This window comes from Molossus molossus, unplaced genomic scaffold (genome assembly GCF_014108415.1).
Source record: "Molossus molossus isolate mMolMol1 unplaced genomic scaffold, mMolMol1.p scaffold_m16_p_14, whole genome shotgun sequence".
Taxonomy (NCBI): domain Eukaryota; kingdom Metazoa; phylum Chordata; class Mammalia; order Chiroptera; family Molossidae; genus Molossus; species Molossus molossus.
The window spans coordinates 38,011,094-38,031,242 of record NW_023425349.1 but is presented as its reverse complement, the minus strand read 5'-3'; the positions used below and the strand labels follow the sequence as shown (position 1 = coordinate 38,031,242).

Here is a 20,149-nt window from a genome sequence, read left to right as displayed (position 1 = left end):
GTACTAAGGGGCAGGAGAAGGGATAGGGAAGGGGGGCATAGGTTGGAGTAGCCCAACAGACTGTCATGAAAGTAAGAACTTAACTGATCCACTACATGTATAAGTCTGTCTAGCTCAACATATTCAAAGGAACACTACCACGTGGCTAAGAATCTATATGTCCATCATCAGTATTATTTAGTTAATATTACCAGAATATTTTTAAGACCTAAATTAATGGGGGAAAAAAGAACTGTTTGTGTAGAAACTAATCTAGCAAACATTAATCAAGTAAATTTCTAAAGGGATCTATTCTTATCATAGAAAAGGAAAAGAAAAAGGTCTTGTTTTCAACTCTCACAAAGTGACAAAAACAGTAAAAACAATCTGGATCACAGGAATTTAAGAAAGTTAAGATTTTAAGCCAAAAAAAGTAAACAAGAGTGGCAAGCAGAGTTATTTCATCAATAACAGGAATTTTAAGTGAAAAAATACTAAATATTCCTGAGGGAAAATTACTCTCGTCTCACAAGAAAATAAAGTATAGAAAGTCACTCAACAAATTACTGCATAATGTCCTTAAATAACAAAAATGGAAAACTAGGACAAATAATAAAAGAAATAGCACAGATTTAAAAGTATAAAAGAAAATGTAATAAGTGAGCTACAACTTAAAAAAAACATTAAAGAAATACAAATATAAATTAAATACACCGATGTCTTAATTAAATTTAATGAAAAGCAAAAGATAATCTAGTTCTACATAGAGGAGAAGGCATGATATAACAATATTCACTAATAAATAAGATATTCTCTTATTTTTCATTTTTGGCAAAAATCTCAGAAGCAAGCCTTTAAACCTCAAAGAAAAGAGTTAAAGAGAAATAGGCAGCTAACAACATATTTCATAAATAACCTGAATATATGTTTGAGTCTTAGGGCCCCCTAAGACACCTTGAAAATTAAAGTTATCTTCAAGGATGCCTCATTTAAGACAACACTTGTTTAAAGTAATATTTAAATATTTATATAATACATACAATATGTGTGCAATATAAATACACAAGCTGTATACATACATACTTTTTAGAATGAGCATTTAACAAAATACTTCAAAGTTTAAAGCCCATATGTATGCCACGAGGCAATGGCAGGACTCTTAAAAATCATACAAAGAGCCCTGGCCGGTTTGGCTCAGCGGTTAGAGCATCAGCCTGTGGTCCAGAGAGACCCGGGGTTCGGTTCCGGCTACCTCGGGCACGTACCTCGGTTGCAGTTTGTCCCTGGCCCTTGTTGGGTCATGCGGGAGGCAACCACCAGATGTGTCCCTTTCACATCGATGTTTCTCTCTCTCTCTCTTCCTCTCTCTCCCTCCCACTCTATCTGAACGAAAAATGTTCTCCGGTAAGGATTAAAAAAAAAAAAAATCATACAAAGAGTTTAGGGGATCATTTCAATCTTTGTGCAGATAGACAACAATAAACTGAAATTAGGTTCTACTCAAAGGATATCTTCTTCTGTTAACCTAAATCAGCTTCTTCCTTTAATATTCTATTTTCTCAAAATTTTTTTAATATTTTGCATGTCTTATTACAGTAATAATGAGTCTTACAATCTTTTATATCTCTGTTGGTCTTCTACACTAGATTGTAAGATTTTTGCACACTGAGAATGTATAGTACAAATATGGCTACTAATGAAAAGCAAACACATTTTATCTCCATGCTCCTCAAAGCACTCCCATTTATACACCCTTCTTCTATCCTCAACAATACCCATGTCATGTGTATCCTTTACATACATGCACACAGGCATACACACACCAAGACACACTTGTGATTTCGACATTTATTTCTTCCTTTTTCCACCACATGATTTTAGGATCCTCAATTCTTGCAAGTCATTAATTGACTGTAGAAAGCATTCCATGACTTAAGACCAAGAAAAAGCATAGAATTTCAGATTTTAAAATTTACCAGTTTCAAGTCACACAGAATCCATGTCACAAAAAATGCTTCTAGATTTGATAATCATACAAGTGAAACTATTACCTTTTGGTCCAATCTTTGCAAGAATAGAATGAATCTGCACCATTAACTCTTCATTCGGGGGAGATTCTTTGCTGGCATTCATAAGTAACTGTAACAATATTTGTGAACCACCTTTGGCAACTAAGAAACTAGCTCTTCGACCCCCACCTAAAAAAAAAAATTGTTTTAACTTGTTTAAAACAGTAAATCTTCCCATATCAGATATCACAACTTGTAAGAAATATTTAAAGTGAAGACTTCTGAAATCAAACAAACACCATCCAAATAAAATTCTGTTCTATTTCACTAGAAAATAGTACAGAGAGTAAATACACGTGATACCAAAATTCTACGTTTGAGGCTTCAAGGGTAGTTTGAGGAATATTGAAAAATACCAAAAACAAAGCAAAAAACAAGAGTATGACATAACAGTTTCCAAACTCCAATAGTCAGAATAGATAGCCTCTGTATGAGTGTCAGAAAATTCCTCATAAAGTACACAACACATTGTTGATCACTATTTACAAACAAAAATTAAACCAAAAAAATAAAAAACTTACCAGCTGACACCAGTTCAACAAGAATGCTTAAGATATTAAGTGTAGTTGGAAGATCTTTTGTGTTCTGAAATAAATAGTTGATTTGCTGTTAAGCCATTGTACATCTGTAATTCCCAAACTTTTTCTGTTCCTATTGGGAACTACCTATATTTTACAGATGACCTTTCCAATTTCTCTAAGAACAGTTTTCCGCTAGTCTCACTTATCACTTCAATCTCTTCTTCTTGCCCTTAAGAATTTTGGCAAATAATACAAACTATTACTTTCTTAGTATCAACATTATTACAAGAGAAATTAATCAGTCATTTGAGTGCATCTTCTACCCATACAAATAAATGAACCAAATAAAAAAGACACTACAATGCATTTATGGCGACTACCCAGTCACCAAACTCTTCTCTCAGAAGATAACTGCATTATCAGTTCTACGTATCCAGCCAAAGATATTGCGCACGCAGAAAAAAAAATCCAGGTAAATATAATGAGTATATACAGATTTCTTTCTCCAAATGGCATTGCCCTATATATTGTTTTCTACATTGATATTTTTACATATCAATAGTTTCCTCATCTTTTTTTTTTCTTTATTGATTTCTAGAGAGAGAAAGGAAGGAAGAGAGAGAGAGAAATAGAAACATCGATGAGGGAGAACATTAATTGGCCACCTCCTGCATGCCCCTCCCCCCCATGGGGATTGGGACTACAACTTGGGCATGTGCCCTGACTAGGAATCAAACCGGGACCTCTCAGTCCATGGGATGACATGTAATCCACCAAGCCACACTGGCCGGGCAAAGAATATGAGTATTTTGATAGATATTATTAAATTGCTCTTCATGGAGCAATGTACACTACCACCGGCAATGGAGAAAGATCATTTCCCAAAGTCTGAACAACCAATATAATAAAAAAAAAAAAAAAAATGTTTAGCCCAGCCAGTGTGACTCAATGGACTGAGAGGTCCCAGTTCAATTACCAATTGGGGCACATGCACATGTCCAGGTTGTGGGCTCAATCCCCAGTGGGGGCCATGCAGGAGGTAGCCAATCGATGTTTCTCTCAATTGATGTTTATACCTCTCTCTCCCTTCTTCTCTCTCTGAAAAATCAATAAAATCATATATTTTTTTAAATGTTTAAACATTGTACTTGGTTACATTTCTCTTATTAAAAGCAATGGTTGACGGGGAGGGGAGGGGGCGGACTGCAGAGCAGAAGCATGGCCTAGTCAAGGAACCACCACACCCAGAGCAGAGAATTTCACAATGTTATACAAAGGAAGTTCAGAATTGCTGTGCATTAGTAACTGGCATGGGACTCTTCCTCTTCCTCTTTCCAAAAGGAAATGAATGCTGTCTTTAGCTTCACCAGTTTAGCTCACAGATTGATGGAACCAAAAAGCTCCATCCAGGGCAGATGGAGAACTACACATAACCAGAGACCCCTGTCTTGGAGGTATTAACTGGACCACTGACTCACTAGGGAGTAATTTGGAATAAGGGACAGACATTTGTTAAAGAGAAGAGTGCACTGCAGCAGCAATATTGTTGTGTGTGTTCAGCAAACTGATTTCATCTTCCTAGATACAGAGCTAAGCCACATTTTCCAACCCTTTTGAAATTAGGTTTAAGCCATGTGACTGAGCTCAGGCTATTGGAACCTGAATGGAAGTTGCATTGTTATCTCTAGGCCTTATCCAGACAAGGCTCCCAAACATAATTCGCCACCTCCTACTTCTGCTGACCTCAGTAATTTATGAAATGAGCAAATAGGGAGGAAAAAAAAAACAATGATGCTCAATCTCAAGTGCAATTTGTGTTTCTTTTTCTGGGAGCTGTCTGTTCATAACCTTTACACATTTTTCTACTGGACATTTTCCCTTACAAATTTGTGGAAGTTCTTTATATGTTAAAGAAATTATATAAATTGACATATTTTTTCCTCAGTTTACCAAGTGTCTGTGGTGTTTTTCCTTATGTACTTTTGCTAGTGTAGTTCAATTTATCAATCTTTTTATAGCTCCTATGTTTTTTTCATACTGAGAAAAGCCTCAGTATAAAATTTAAAAATTCCTCTCATTACTTCCTCTAGTATTATGATTTTATTTTCCATGTTTACATATTTGCTTAACATAGAATTTATTTTGGTGTAGGATGTAAGGATCCAACATTATCCTTTTTTGCATTGCTACCAATTTTTCCCAGATCCACTTATTAAGTTATCCCTCTATCGCTCATTGATCTGAAATGCTACCTTTATTAAGTAGTACTAAATTCCCATAAGCATTTTAATTTAGTTTGGATTTTCTATTCTATTACACCGATGTCTATCTAGTACTCACACACAATTTCAAAACAATCTGAATTACTGAAGTTTTATACTGTTCTCTGATATTTGGTGGGGCTAGTCCTTTCTCATTTCTTTTTCAGAAATATCCTTTCTATTCTTACTTATTATTTTCCTATTTAACTATAAAAACAAAATGTTAGTATTTTTATTAAGATTGCTTTAAACTGACAGAACAATTTAGAGTAAAATAACAGCTTTATGTCATTTTTGATAGGAAGTATTTCCTATCAAAAAACATGAACTCACTCCCTGTTCTTTTTTTCCAGCTCTGTTGAGAAATAATTTGATATATAACATTGTGTAAATTGAAGGTGTACAACAGTACTTATCCCCTGTTCTTAATATTGCACTGAATAAGTATAAAATAATGATTCTGAATATATCCTGATCTCCACCCAAAACTTTGACACTGGCATAGAAACTTAATTATTATCAATATAATATAGTTATCCAACCAATATACATAGTAAACTAAATCACAAGTGTATATCATCTGACACAGACAGGAAATGAGAATTTCTAATATCAATCATTTATTTTAAGCTAAAGACTTATTTCCAGCTAATGCTCTATTTTCTATTACCAATTAGAATGGCATGTAAAAATGTAAAATGTGGTTGTCATTATAAACATAGGGTAATATACTTAGAGAGTTACCTAATATATATTAAAATGTTTATATCATCATTCTAAACTTTAATTTAAAACACAAAACAAACTTCCATTCATTGGCTTTACCTCTAAGATAAAAATGTTATACTTCACATATTTTTTTTCTTCAGTATTGGTTGATATTTAGTTACATAATGAAAGCCTGCAAGTGTTTTACCTCTAATGTTGACAGCAGAACTTCCATTCCTGTAGAACCTTTGGCTGTCATATCTTTCCTTATTTTTTCTGGAAAAAAAAAAAAGAAGAAGAATTTATTCTATAACATGAAAAAAAATCATATATAGTTTTATTATACAGCTAACGTAGAATAAACAAGTCTCCATTGGTGCAGTAAACATTTTAAATTGGTTCTTACATGTTCTTTCCTCTGATGTTGCTAACTGTACTCTACAGAGACTTCCCTTGCACTTCATCACAGCTTCTGTTAGGGACTAGGTGAATCCCTGTCTGTCCATGTGAAATGTTAAAATCATTCACACAGTGTAGGTACCAGAACTGGAAGTGAGGAAGGAGTGGTAATGAAAGGCCTCTTTATCATCTTTATGACTAGAACTAGAAAACTTTATTTATTTTTTAATCCTCACCTGAGGACATTTTTCCATTTACCTTCAGATACAGTGGGAGGGGGAGGAGAGAGAGAGAAACATCGATGTGAGAGAGACACCGCGACTGGTTGCCTCCCGCACAACCCTGACCTGGGCCGGGGATGAACCATAACCAAGGTACATGCCCTTGACCGGAAATGAACCTGCGACTCTTTGGTCTGCAGGCCGATGCTCTAACCATTGAGCCAAACCAGCCAGGATGGACTAGAAAACTTTTAATCAAATTGGTGAATTAATACTATATTAAAATTCTGAATCAAACAAACATTAACAAAACTAGAGCTTCTCCACAATTCATCTCCTTTGATTAACAAAAGAAAGGTAGATTATAGTCCAACATTAAGGAAAGGAACTAATATTTACTATTCCTTCTATTTTACCACATTACACCTCATTTATGACTCACTTTAACCCTCTGGGAGAAAAATTACTCTTTTCATAGACTAAAAATTTAAGCTCATGCCCTAGCTGGTGTGGCTCAGTGGTTGGACATTTCAGGCACAGAAAGTTGCCAGTTCGATTCCCAGTCAGGACACATGCCCGGGTTTTGTACTCAATCCCCGGTAGGGGGTGAGCAGGAGGCAGCCGATCAATGTTCAATGTTTCACTCTCACATCAATGTTTCCCTCTCTCTGTCCCTCTCACTTCCTCCTTCTGTAAAAATCAATTTTTAAAAGTCTTAAAAAAAAAAAAAAGATTTAATTTCAGAAAGAAGAAACCTGCACAAAGTCATCAAGAGACCAGGTGACCCAAAGGTGTTTCTGAACCCACAGCTTACATTCTTTCTTGACTTAATGCACTTCTAAAAAAGTCATAGTAATCCTTCTTTCAACAAAACTATTGCACAAGATATTTAATGCCCTTCTCCAACTTTTTCACACCTGAATATTCGTGCCAGAAATTCTTTTAATACAGGATGACAATGCCACTCATTTTACATTTTGCGATTTTAAAAACAGAACACAAGCCATCTATTCTCAATACAGTACATATACACACTACAGTTCAAGAGACTGGTAGTACCAAATGTGTTCCCTACGGGGAGAGTCAAGGGAGTTTAAGAGCAGAACAATGAGCACTGAGGCCCTGATAAGAAGAGGGGATAAAAGTTAGGACTTGGCCTTCAGAACATCACACTTCCGCCCAGAGCAAGTCCTGTTCAACTTCCATTGTAAATGAGTAAAAAGTTCTATGTGGTATAGTTTTGACACATACAAATGATACATGTACAATTTCATAAGAACATGAAGCATGAAATGTTCAATACAAGTCACAAAATCTCAGAATTAGTTCAAACTTTAAAAAACCATTAGTCTGCCCTGGCCAGTTTGGCTCAGCGGTTGGAGCATCAGCTTGTGGTCCAGACCCAGGTTCAGTTGCCGCTAAGGGCTCGGACATCGGTTGCAGTTTGTCCCCAGCCCTGGTTGGGTTGTGCAGGTGGCAGCCACTCTCGATGTGTCCCTTACACGTCGATGTTTCTCACTCTGTCTCTTCCTCTCTCTCCCTCACACTCTATCTGAACAAAAAATGGAAAAATGTCCTCAGGTGAAGATTAAAAAAAACCATTAGTCAAATATCCATCTTAAAATTAAGTTACTCTAACCCGGGTTCAGTTCCCACTAAGGGCACATACCTCGGTTGCAGTTTGTCCCCAGCCCCAGATGGAGTTGTGTGGGTGGCAACCACTCAATGTGTCTCTCTCATATCGATGTTTCTCTCTCTCTCTTCCTCTCTCTCCCCCTCCGCTCTGTCTGAAGACAAATTCAAAAATGCCCTTTGGTGAGGATTAAAAAAAAAAATTAAGTTACTCTAATTTAGGAATTATTAAAGAGAGATACTAATATACTACAGTTCATAGTATGTTATATATGACAACTACCTATAACTACCAAAAAAATGCTAGAGATTAGATTCCTATTTATCTTTAAACAAACAATCTCTGCTACCATGTATCATCTCAGGTCCAGATAAAAAACTTTGTAAAACTTACAGAAGCCTTATAATCTTTCTTTTATTTTTTTTAATTACTTCATTTTTATTACAGATGTCCCTCCTTTTTCCCCCATTGACACCCTCCTCCCGGCTCCCATCACCCCCTACCTTAACTGCACAGTTGTCTGTGCCCACTGCTTATGCTTATATGCATATAAGTTCTTTGGTTGATCTCTTCCTGCCCCCTCCCACACCCCTTCCCTCTGAGGTTTGTCACCCTGTTCCCTACTTCCATGTCTCTGGATCTATTTTGTTCATCAGCTTATTTTGCTCATTATATTCCACATATAAGTGAGATCATGTGATACTTGTCTTTCTCTGACTGACTTATTTTGCTTAGGATAATATTCTCCAGGTTCCTCCATGTCATCTCAAAGGGTAACAGATTTTTCTTTCTTACAGCTGCATAGTATTCCATTGTGTAAATGTACCACAGCTTTTTTATCCATTCATCTACTGATGGACACTCGGATTGTTTCCAGATCTTAGCTATTGTAAATAGCACTGCTATGAACATAGGGGTGCATATATTCTTTCTGATTGGTGTTTCAGGATTCTTAGGATTTATTCCAATAAGTAGAATCACTGGGTCAAATGGCAGGTCCATTTTTAATTTTTTGAGGAAACACCATACTGTTTTCCATAGTGGCTGCACCAGTCTGCATTCCCACCAGCAGTGTACTAGAGTCCCCTTCTCTCCACACCCTCACCAGCACTTGTTGGATGATTTGTTGATGGCAGCCATTCTGGCAGGTGTAGGTGATACCTCACAGCTGTTCTAATTTGCACCTCTCTGATGATTAGTGACACTGAGCATGTTTTCATGTCTCTTGGCCATCTGTATGTCCTGTTTGGAGAAATGTCCATTCATGTCCTCTGCCCATTTTTAATTGAATTGTTTTTCTTCCTTTTGTTGAGTTGTATGTGTACTCTACATATTTTTTAAAATTAACCCATTATCTGATGTATGGCAAATATGTTCTCCCATACAGTGGGTTCCCTTTTCATTTTGATGCTTGTTTCTTCTGCTGTGCAGAAGCTTCTTAGTTTGATGTAGTCCCATTTATTAATGTTTTCCTTTGTTTCTCTTGCTCTAGGTAATGTATCGGTAAAAATTCTGTTATGTGTAATGTCTGAGATTTTGCTGCCTATATTTTTTTCTAGGATTTTTATGGTTTCATGAGTTACATTTAAGTCTCTTACCCATTTTGGTTTATTCTTGTGTATGGTGTAAGTTGGCGGGAGCCTTATAATCTTTCCAAATAGAAACTCCCATAAGAGATGTGAAGATCTAAAGCACTGTTCTTCTCTGCTCCCTGTTGTCGTATTACTAATGTCATATTACTAATAAAAGAATAACAAATGTCTGTAGTTATAAAAACACTATGTAGCTGAAAAACTCATTAATGTTTGTAAAACCAAATTTCTCCTTTTTAAAAAGTATGATTTCCTCTGGCAACCCAAACTATCCTTCATTATTTCTCCCCAGCCCAGAAATGGTGCTAAATTAGAAAAGGTTTCAGTGTTTTATGAAAATTAAATTAGTATTTCTTAACGTTCACTGTTAATAAAATGCATATTGTAATCCCTCCAGGAACCATTAAGAAAATAACTAAAAAAAATTTTAAGTTAAAACATCCACAGACTACACAAAAGAAGGCAGTAAAGCATGAGAGAATGTGAAATAGGACAATCTTTCACAACTAATTCATACTGTGCTGACTGGGTAATCCAATGTACTATAAACAGTCACTGTATTACACAACCCCAGGAGGAAATATTCAGGGGTGGGTCCCCCAGTGATGTGTGGCAAGATGAAGAGAAGGGCAGTCTTTGGTAATGGCATGGTTGGGGCATTTTCAGTGGAGATGTTAGAGTAGGGGCTCCCAGACTATGGTGGACAGAGTCTACAGTGATGGAAGTAGTCTAGAGAAGTGTTATCTATAGTCTGGGGAATGTTTTATTTTTGTTGGTTTTTTGTTTTGTTTTGTTGATAATACAGTGAATATACCCAGTAAATCTATATTTGCACTAATACAGTGAACATCCTTGTACATCTGCCTTAGCTGATAAGCATAATATTTCCAAAGGCTACAATCTAGTACAGTGACTTTCTGAATTAAAAGGTTCAGGTATTTTAGACTTTGATAGAAACAAATACAATCTATTAGCAACCTCTCCTTGGTTTTGGGATGCTGTCAACTACCCCTAAACACATGGGTTGCATTGGAGAAAATTATTTTAAAAATTAAGGGTCTGTCTGGCCAGTGCAGCTCAGTGGTTGAGCGTTGACCCATGCACCAAGAAGTCACCAGTTCAATTCCCAGTCCGGATACATGCCCAGGTAGTGGGCCTGATCCCCAGTGGGAGGCTTGCAGGAGGTGGTCAACTGATGTTCTCTCTCATCATTGTTTGTCTCTCTCTCCCTCTCACCACTTCTCTCTGTAAAACCAATAAAGAAAAAAAAATTTTTTAATAAATAAAAAAAAAAATTAAGGATATGTGACCACAAAGAAGAATATATACTGAGCTCCTGAACACAGTAAATGTCTGCAAAACTTCTTACTTCAATGACCTGAACCCTAGAATAATAAAGTAATAGAAAAATTAAATAAATTAAAATATTGTGAATTGTCTAGATCTTTATTTTAACAGCATGCCTTCGGTGTCACTGTTAAATATTGAGGTAGCTGTTGGTTTACCCTTATTTGAAAAAAAAAAAATACCAGGTTTTTTGTTTTGTTTTGTTTTAAATCAAGTACAGGTTTTGGAATCTTAATAACACATTGTTGACCGCTCACGAGTTAACTCGTAAAGAAGTTTCTCGGTTTGTTGATATTGATGGGACAAACAAAAAAATCACATTGGAGGAATTACTGGTCAACGGACCCTTTGGTTGAAGCTCCAATATCTCCTAAAACTATGAACAGAATAATGAGGTTCGAGCAAATTCTTACATTTTTCCATCTTAGTGATAATTCACAAAATACATCTAATGAAGACAGACTGCACAATATTAGGCCTCCTTTGGATTACTTTCTTCCAAAATTTCAGTCTTGTATGTACCTAAGCAGGAGTTATTCCTAGATGAAAGCGCAGCGAAACCAGATATATCTGCAAGACATGTTGCGTACCATTACACGTAGGTGACTGCAATCCAGTGTACCACACCAAAAAAATTACTAAAATATATAATATGTATAAAATATAATATGTAGCAGATATATACAAAGTTTCATTTAAATTCTTTATGTATAAATAAAGTATACTGAAGTTTATTTAGATTGTTTCACTTAATTTATTTTTTAATTTTTTTTTTATCATCCTCACCCGAGGACATTTTTCCATTTGTTTGTTCAGGTAGAGTGGGAGGGAGAGAGAGGAACAGAGAGAGAAACATCGATGTGAAAGGGACACATCGAGTGATCGCCACCCGAACAACCAACCAGGGCTGGGGACAAACTGCAACCGAGGTACATGCCCTTAGTGGGAACCAAACCCGGGTCTCTCCAGACCGCAGGCCGACGCTCTAACCGCTGAGCCAAACCGTCCAGGGCTAGATTGTTTCACTTTCATACTCAATTACGAAAAAATAGCCGGTAACATGAGATAACTTCTGCATAAAATTTCTGGGCAACAATGTGTTAAATTCCTTTGTTTAGCATCTATTGAGATAATTACATGGATTTTATTTGACCTATTCAAATAAAGTTATGCTGATATATCACCTGGTATTAAACCATCTTATATTCTTGAAATAAGTGCTCTTTAGCAATGCTATTCATCTAGAATTATGCATCTAGAATGCATAATTAGATTGAATTCACTAATATTTTACTTGAAATCTTTCACATTTATGTTCCTAAGTGCAAAGTCAATACAGTTTTTCTCTTGTCCTCTATCAAGGTTTTGATATCAATTCAGTAAGTAGTACTACTTTCACATAATAGAGATATCATTTATCAAACATTATTAAACATTTATCTATTTATTAATAATTTATTTTTGTTACAGGTGTTTCTCTTTTTCCTCATTGACACCCTCCCCCTCCCATCCCCAGCTTTGTTGTCCATATCCATCAGTTATGTGTACATGCATATAAGTTCTGTGGTTTATCTCTTCTTCCCCCCACCCCCTCTTCTGAGGATTATCAGTCTGTACCCTACTTCCATGTCTCTGGGTCTACCCTGTTTCTCAGACTGTTATGTTCACTATATTCCACAAATAAGTGAGATCTTGTGATATTTGTCTTTCTCTGCTTGGCTTGTTTCGCTTAAGATAATACTCTCAAGGTCCCTCCATGTCGTCTCAAAGGATAAGAGATCTTTCTCACAGCTGCATAGTACTCCACTGTGTATATGTACCACTGCTTTTTTATCCATTCATCTACTGATGGACACTTGGGCTGTTTCCAGATCTTAGCGATTGTAAATAGTACTGCTATGAACATGAGGGTACATATATTCTTTCTGATTGGTGTTTCAGGCTTCTTGGGGTATATTCCTAGAAGTGGGATGACCGGGTCAAATGGCAATTCAATTTTTAATTTTTTGAGGTAACACCTATTAAACATTTTTAACATTCTTTTTACATGCTTATGTAAAACTCATAATAATCACATGATATCTCTTATCACTACTTTAAGTCCTAGAGATTGAAAACTTTCCTAAGGTCACCCAGCCACTGAATGACAGAGCCTGCATTTCAAAGTGGGAACCACACTAACAACCAATGTTCTCTGTCACTTGACATCTTTTTGTCAACATTCTAAAACAAGTAGCACTGGATTTAGATTGTTTGAAAATTGATGGGGGGGTGGGGGAGAATTCACTTGTAAGTAAAATCATAATCATATTTTTAGAAACAATGCTCTGAAGATTCATTTCTTTCACAGTTATACCATTTTCTACTTCTTGAGTCAATTTGAGAAAGTTTGATTTTTACAGAAAAGCATCTATCAAAAGTTTAATCATTCATAGCATCCACTTTTAAAGAATTAAAAAAGCATTCCCAAAACAAGAGTAAAGCTTACCTTGACTTTGAGCCAGATGAAGAATTTTTGATGTAACATATCTGGCAGATTCTGATTCTGGAGATTCAGTATTGATCTTCTCCAGCTGAGCCAGGAGTCCGACAATCCGAGAATTATTGGTAAGGCTAAAAAGAATGTTACTTTAAATTAGGGCACATAAAGATTACAGTTTTTTGTTGATTTTATTTTTTTCCTTTATTGATTTTACAGAGAGAGAAAGTGAGAGGGAGAGAGAGACCAAAACAACGATGAGTGAGAACATCAATTGGCTGCCTCCTGCTTGCCCCCACTGGGGATCAGGCCCACAACTGGGGCATGTGTCCTCACTGGGAATTGATCCAGGGACTTCTTGGTGCATGGGTCAATGCTCAACCACTGAGCCACACCGGCCAGACAAGATCACTGTTTTTACATTAAGTGAATTGGGAAGATTTTGAGCAAAAGAATGATGTGCTCTGACTTGCCTTTAAAGGGCTCTTTGGCTGGTATGTTGAGACTCAAAGAAGAATCCCTCCTCTTAACCCCAATCCTTCCTGCATTTTTAATGTATTTGCTCCATCAATTAACCTTTTTCTGAGTCACCATCTTTCTCTCCCTTTCAACTGGCCCATACCCATCAGCACTCTCCATTCTTCTGCCCTGAGTGATTTCATCTAATCCCACAGCTGTAATTATAATTTATATGCTACCTGGCTCCTACCTTCAACTCCAGCCTCAGGTTCTGATAGTTTACCCAACCTAATAAGCCCAACACAAGAAAATTTCTGTTTCCTCCTCTCGGCCAATTCCTCTTCCAATCTTGATCTTCCCAACCCCACATTAAACTATCAGTTGCTCAAGACAAAAACCTAGATCCCCTTTCTCACACACCAACCCAAAGCCAGCTCCAGCTCAACTACAGTATCTCAAACCCACCTGCTTCTCTCCATGTCTGCTATTATCACCCAAGTCCAAGCAATCACCATCTCTCACTAGGAAAGTATAGCCTCTTAACTAGCCTGCTTTCATTCTTGCTGCCCAATAATCCATTTACACAGTGAGATTTTTTTAACTTTTTATTTTTAAATAATTCTAAAGACTCACTGGAAATTGCAAAAATACTACAGTGGTCCCTGTAACTTTCACCTATCTCCCCAATGATTATATTTTACCTAATGTAGGACAACAGCAAAACCAAGAAATTGACATTGGAAAGTGTATAGTTCAATGCCATTTTATTACCACATAGATTTGTGTAACCACGAATCTAATCAAGTTGCTATTCGGCTAAAAAACATGACTTCCTATCAAACTTTAAGTAAAATCTTACTTTTTATCACAGCTTAACAATCCCAGGTCATCTGGACTCCATCTACCTCTAACACTTTATTTTTCACATCACTCTTATGTACTGGGATCCAGCCACATTGGCCTTCTATCCGTTCCTTAAATACGGTAAGTTTTTCCCCAACCTCAAGGTCTTTGCTATCCTCTCAACCTGGAGGATGGATTCTTCCAGCTCTTCATATGGCTGATTCCTTCTCATTTCAGGTTAAAACCTGAAGATGTCTCCACTTTTCCATCAGCCCCTCCACTTCCAATATTAAAATGTACCCACAAATTTTATCACTATTTGAAATCATGTAAGCTCCATGAAGATAAAGACCTTGCATGTCTTATTCTATATACCTAGTATTTCAAACATTGTCTAGCACAGGACAGACAATACACAGCTAAACTCTGAAATTAACAAAAAAAATCTGGAAACATATGGAAAACAGTGTATTTATTACATATTCTGATTAACAACTATGCTCAATGCTTCAAATTTGTAGGTACCTTACCTGAAAAGGTATTTGGAGGCTGAAAAGTATATTTATTAAGCATATTGTATCTAATACACCATTTAAAATAAAATAACGTACCTAATATACTATTTAAATGAAATAATGCAGTATTTCCTAATTTTTCAGATAACCAGCATTGTATAGAAATAAAAATATATATCAATATGTATAAATCTCCAAATGAAAAACAACCCAAAAAACATCAAGAATATTTACAGTATAATATCGTTAAATTTTAAAACATATACATTGAATACAATGCATTCTTTATTGTATGTATATACAGGGTGGGGCAAAAGTAGGTTTACATTTTTCATATGGAAAATAATTCAGTAATTAATAATAATACAAGAATAAATTCTGTGTTTCGTTACTCACAACTGTAAACCTACTTTTGCCCCACCCTGTATATATAATACATAAGAAAATATGTTTTATATAGAGACATGCATGGAAACGATTAACATCAAATTCAGAATAGTAATTACCTCTGGGGATAAGAAAGAAAAAATGTTTTTGACAACTGTACACATCATATTTGTAAGTTTTATTTCTTGGGTGATTGGTACGCATGTGTTCATTATACTATGCTCTATACTTTCCAATTTTCAGAAATATTTCTTTTTAATTTAAAAATTCTGTAATGAGAAAAATAAGTTACATGTTTACATTTTAATATATTTTATTTTTCTTCTAATATAGCAGAAGAGAGAAATGACTCCTAAAAACTATTATAAATTGGAATGAGCAAAAACATTATTATGAAAAATTCTGAACATGGGCAAAAGAAGACAAAATAGGATAATGAACCATCATTTACACATCACCCAGCTTCAATAATTATCAACTCATGGACAATCTTATTTCACACATGCCTACCCACAGGCAGACACATCCTACTGGTTAATTTTGAACCAAATCTACAAAGATAATTTCCTATGTAAATACTTCTACACTATTTTCCAAAATAAGAACTCTTTAAAATATATATAACCACAATAGGACTACTATACCAAAAAACAGTAACAACCATCCTTTAATATCAAAATCCAGTCATAGCCCTGGCCAGTTTGGCTCAATGGTTGGAGCATCGGCCTGCGGACCAGAGAGTCCCAGGTTCAGTTCCTGCTAGGAGTACGTACCAAAAAAAAAAAAAAAAAATCCAGTCATAGTTCAAATTTCCCAAATTCATATTCTCTCTCTCATTTTCTCTAACAGTTAATCTGTACAAATCACGAGAGACTGAACTCAGAAGCAGATAAGAAAATCCAGCTGTCTTCCATTAAGCCAAACATTAAATTTTCAAAAATATAAAACAATGCCACTCTTCTTACTATAGTTTTTAAAATAGTTATTTTTAATATAAAATATTATTGTTATTATGCATTGTGTTTGTTTTTAAGTGAATAATTTTTTTAATTTCTCAATTTTAATTTATAATATGCTAAATATCAATAAATAAAATAATCCACATAAAAAAAATTTTTGGAATCTTCATTAATTTAAGAGCACAAAGAGATTCTGAGCCAAACCTGTTCTTTTTGAGAGCCATAGTCCTTTTTGGTGAGAAATGATATTAAGATAACACAGTTTGCATACTAGGGAAAATACATCTTTAAGAGAGATTTGCATTATGGAAACCAAAATTGTGAAATTTAATAACTGAGTGTATTTCTCTAATTTTATTCAATTATTTTTCTCTTAAAGGTGATGTGTTAATATTTAATATAATATCTATTTTAAAAAATTCAAAAGCATATAAGATACACTAAGCATAACACATATTCTGTTCCATTCAGAGTTTTTGTCAGTAACTCTTAAAATTTTTAATAAATTGTACCACTATAAAAAAATAAAACTTTCACCTAAGTGATTCCTTTCTGAGAATCATGTTATTTTAAATGATAGATGATAGATGAATATATTTTTTGAAGGAAGGCAAACAACTGGAAATTCAGAACATAAGCAAGTCAATTTCCCTCTCTCTATTTTTTTCATCTACAGAATGAAAACTGAACAAAATATTCTAAGCCACTACTGACTCAGCTCTAAAAATTTAAGGCTAATGCTGAGAGAATCACAGGGTGAACACCAGAGGGCAGCCCTACCATTTGAATAATTTTTAGACTTTATTTAAAAAAAAAAAAAAAAAAAAAACTAAACTGCTTTTCAACGAACTATTTGAGCTACACTGCAAAGCAGAAAATTTTTAAATAAAGAGATATAGCTTCCCTGTCTTACTCTATTTTATAGACGAATCAAATGAGGCTAGGACCAACTTTCAGAGGTTCCATTTATAATTTTATTTTATAATGACAAAATCATGAAATTAAAAATATGACCAATGTGAAACACATTTTACCAGGTTAACTTTTAAATGTATATTGTAAAGATATTGCCATTCAAATATTTGTTTCACTGTAGCAATCTCCTACTGCTTTTGATTTCTTGTATATTACAAAAGTCCAGATGGTATAGGTATCTTTGTAACAAATAATTTCCCAAGCAAATGCAAGGGCTATAGAACCTATCTTCATATTATAAATAAACTGTATTACCTTTTTCACTTTAAAATGCAAATCAAATGCAGGATGTAAAGATGTCCTCATAAATAAGGTAAAAACATCTGATAGTAATATATCCATGAAAATATACTAAAGTTTTAGACTTAAACAGGATGCACAGAAATTAAGATTTAATTTCAAACAACATAGTTTCATTTCCAAGATGCATATTATCTTTCAGAAATGTTTGTTTCTCATTTGTAACTCTTTTTTTGTGTGTGTTTTCTGTGTATGTAACTCTTTTTTAACTTCCTTTTTTCTTTCTTTATTTTTATTATTTTTACCTTAATCCAATTTTTACTGTTTCTCTCAAAATACTGAACAAAGAACTTTATTTTTCTCCATCATATATCAAAGGACGTAAAAAACAGAAATGTCCTTATCATTCATTTATAGAAATGGTTAAATATTTAAATATGTAAGGAAAACATTATTATTCTAACTGTAAAAGAATAATAACTACTTCTCTGACTACCTCTTATGCAATAATTAAGTGCAATAAATTCTAGTTCAATACTACCAAGTGACATGTTTCAGACAACCAGTAGAAACTTGTTAAAATTTTAAACTACCTAATTTATACTAGCATCAGTAATAATAAATCAAGTTGTTCTTTAAATTCTTTCACCAAAATTAATTAAATACTCATTATTTAATATTCATTATTTTTTATTACTTCTCTAGCCATATGATTCTACTGAGATTTTAGGTAATGTTTGTGGCTGTCAACTTTTTGCCCATATCTGTTCTATCTTTCACAGTAACAAGAGTTTTAGCCAGATATATGACCCCCTGGTAAAACCATACTTCTCAGCCTCATTTTTAGTTTAATTCTGAAGTTAATGTAGACCAGGTCAGAAGTTCTCAATTTTGGGGGACAAGTCATACCACCTTTGTACTCTTAAAAAAATTACTGGAGACCCCCAAAGAGCTATTATTTTTGTGGGATATAACAGGAATAAATCTGACAAACAACATAAAAGACAGTACACTAAAAACTACAAAATATGGCCTGAAGAAATTTAAAAAGATCACAAATAAAAAACATATACTGTGTTCAAGGGTAAGAAGACTCAACATTAAGATGTCAGTTCTCCCCAAACTGATCTATACAATCAAGACAATCCCAATCAAAATCCCAGCAAGCTACATGTAGAAACTGTAAAACTGATATAAAATTCCTATAGAAATACAAAAGAATATAAAATAGGACAAACTTTGGAAAAAACAACAAAGTTGGTGGACCAACACTAATTTTGAGATTCATTATAAAGTTACAGTTATGAAGGCAGTGAGGTATCGTCACTAGATCTAGTCTACTAGATCATTGGGAAAAACAGAGTCCAAAAGCAGACCCATGCATAAATGGATAAATAATTTTTGACAAAGGTACCAAGAAAATTCAATGGAGAAAAGATAGTCATTCCAAAAATGGAACTGGAACAACTGGATATTCATTTGCCAAGAAGAACTTTTGTCCATACCTCATACCATAAATAAAGCTTAACTCAGAATGAAGCACAGACTTAAAATGTTAAAACTATAAAACTTCTAGAAAAAAAAAATTGGTAAACATGGGTTATGCCTATATTTCTTAGATATAACTATAACTCTAAAAGCATTATCCGTGTCCGGCCGGTGTGGCTCAGTGATTGAGCATCGACCCATACACCAAGAGGTCACCCGTTTGATTCCCAGTCAGGACACATGCCCAGGTTGTAGGCCTGATCCCCAGTGTGAGGCATGCAGGAGGCTGCCAATCGATATTCTCTCTCATCGATGTTTCTATCTCTCTCCTTCTCCCTTCCTCTCTCTCTAAAATCAATAAAGAAAAAAAAATTTAAATAAGTAAATAAAAGCATTATCCGTAAAAGAACAAATAAACAAAATGACTGTCACCTAAATTTAAAAACTTCTGATCTTTAAAGGATACCATTTAGAATATGAGAAGACAAGACTAGGAGAAAATGTCTGCGAATCTAATAAAGGAATTGCATGTGTAAAAGATTAAAAATTTCTAAAATTCAATAATAAAAACAAATATTCCAATTTTTAAAATGGGAGGAAGATTTGGAAACATACTTCACCAAATAAGATAGGGTAAAAGCAAGTAAGTGCATGAAAAGATGATCAACATCATTAGTAATTAGAGAAATGCAAAATAAAATCAGAATGAGATACCAATATATCCCTATTGGAATGGCTACAATTTTAAAAGAATGACCATAGGAGCTCCAGTGGCGCAATCGGTTAGCGCACGGTACTTATAAAAGAATGACCATACCAAGTGTTGGTGAGAATGTAGAAAACTAGAATTTTCACATACTCCTGGAAGGAGCATAATTGGAAAACAGATTGCTGGCAGTTTCCTAAAAAGAAAGCATAAGGCTATACAAATACTAGTACACAAATGCCCCTAACAGTCATATCTGTAATAGCCAAAAACTGAAAACAAACCACATGTTCAAAATTTGAAAAAACAAGTTCTATTATATCTATTCAAGGGAATACTACTTAGCAATAAAAAATAAAAAGGGATGA

At 34.6% G+C, this 20,149-nt stretch overlaps 1 protein-coding gene across 15 annotated transcripts in view; it reads right to left on the bottom strand.

The window, feature by feature from the left end:
- Positions 1 to 20,149, bottom strand: part of AGTPBP1 (ATP/GTP binding protein 1) — a 130,989-nt gene that overhangs the window by 91,170 nt on the left and 19,670 nt on the right. For 9 of the 15 annotated variants that reach the window (XM_036261338.1, XM_036261337.1, XM_036261340.1 and 6 more), the window contains exons 3-6: positions 13,219 to 13,343; positions 5,747 to 5,814; positions 2,570 to 2,633; positions 2,031 to 2,177 (exon numbers count right to left, since the gene is read on the bottom strand). In XM_036261338.1, the coding sequence (XP_036117231.1) occupies positions 2,031 to 2,177; positions 2,570 to 2,633; positions 5,747 to 5,814; positions 13,219 to 13,343 (404 nt within the window). Of the gene's footprint in view, positions 1 to 2,030; positions 2,178 to 2,569; positions 2,634 to 5,746; positions 5,815 to 9,389; positions 9,531 to 11,143; positions 11,301 to 13,218; positions 13,344 to 15,532; positions 15,683 to 20,149 lie in introns of those variants that run through there. The other 6 variants (XM_036261347.1, XM_036261350.1, XM_036261348.1 and 3 more) reach the window with 6 other exon arrangements.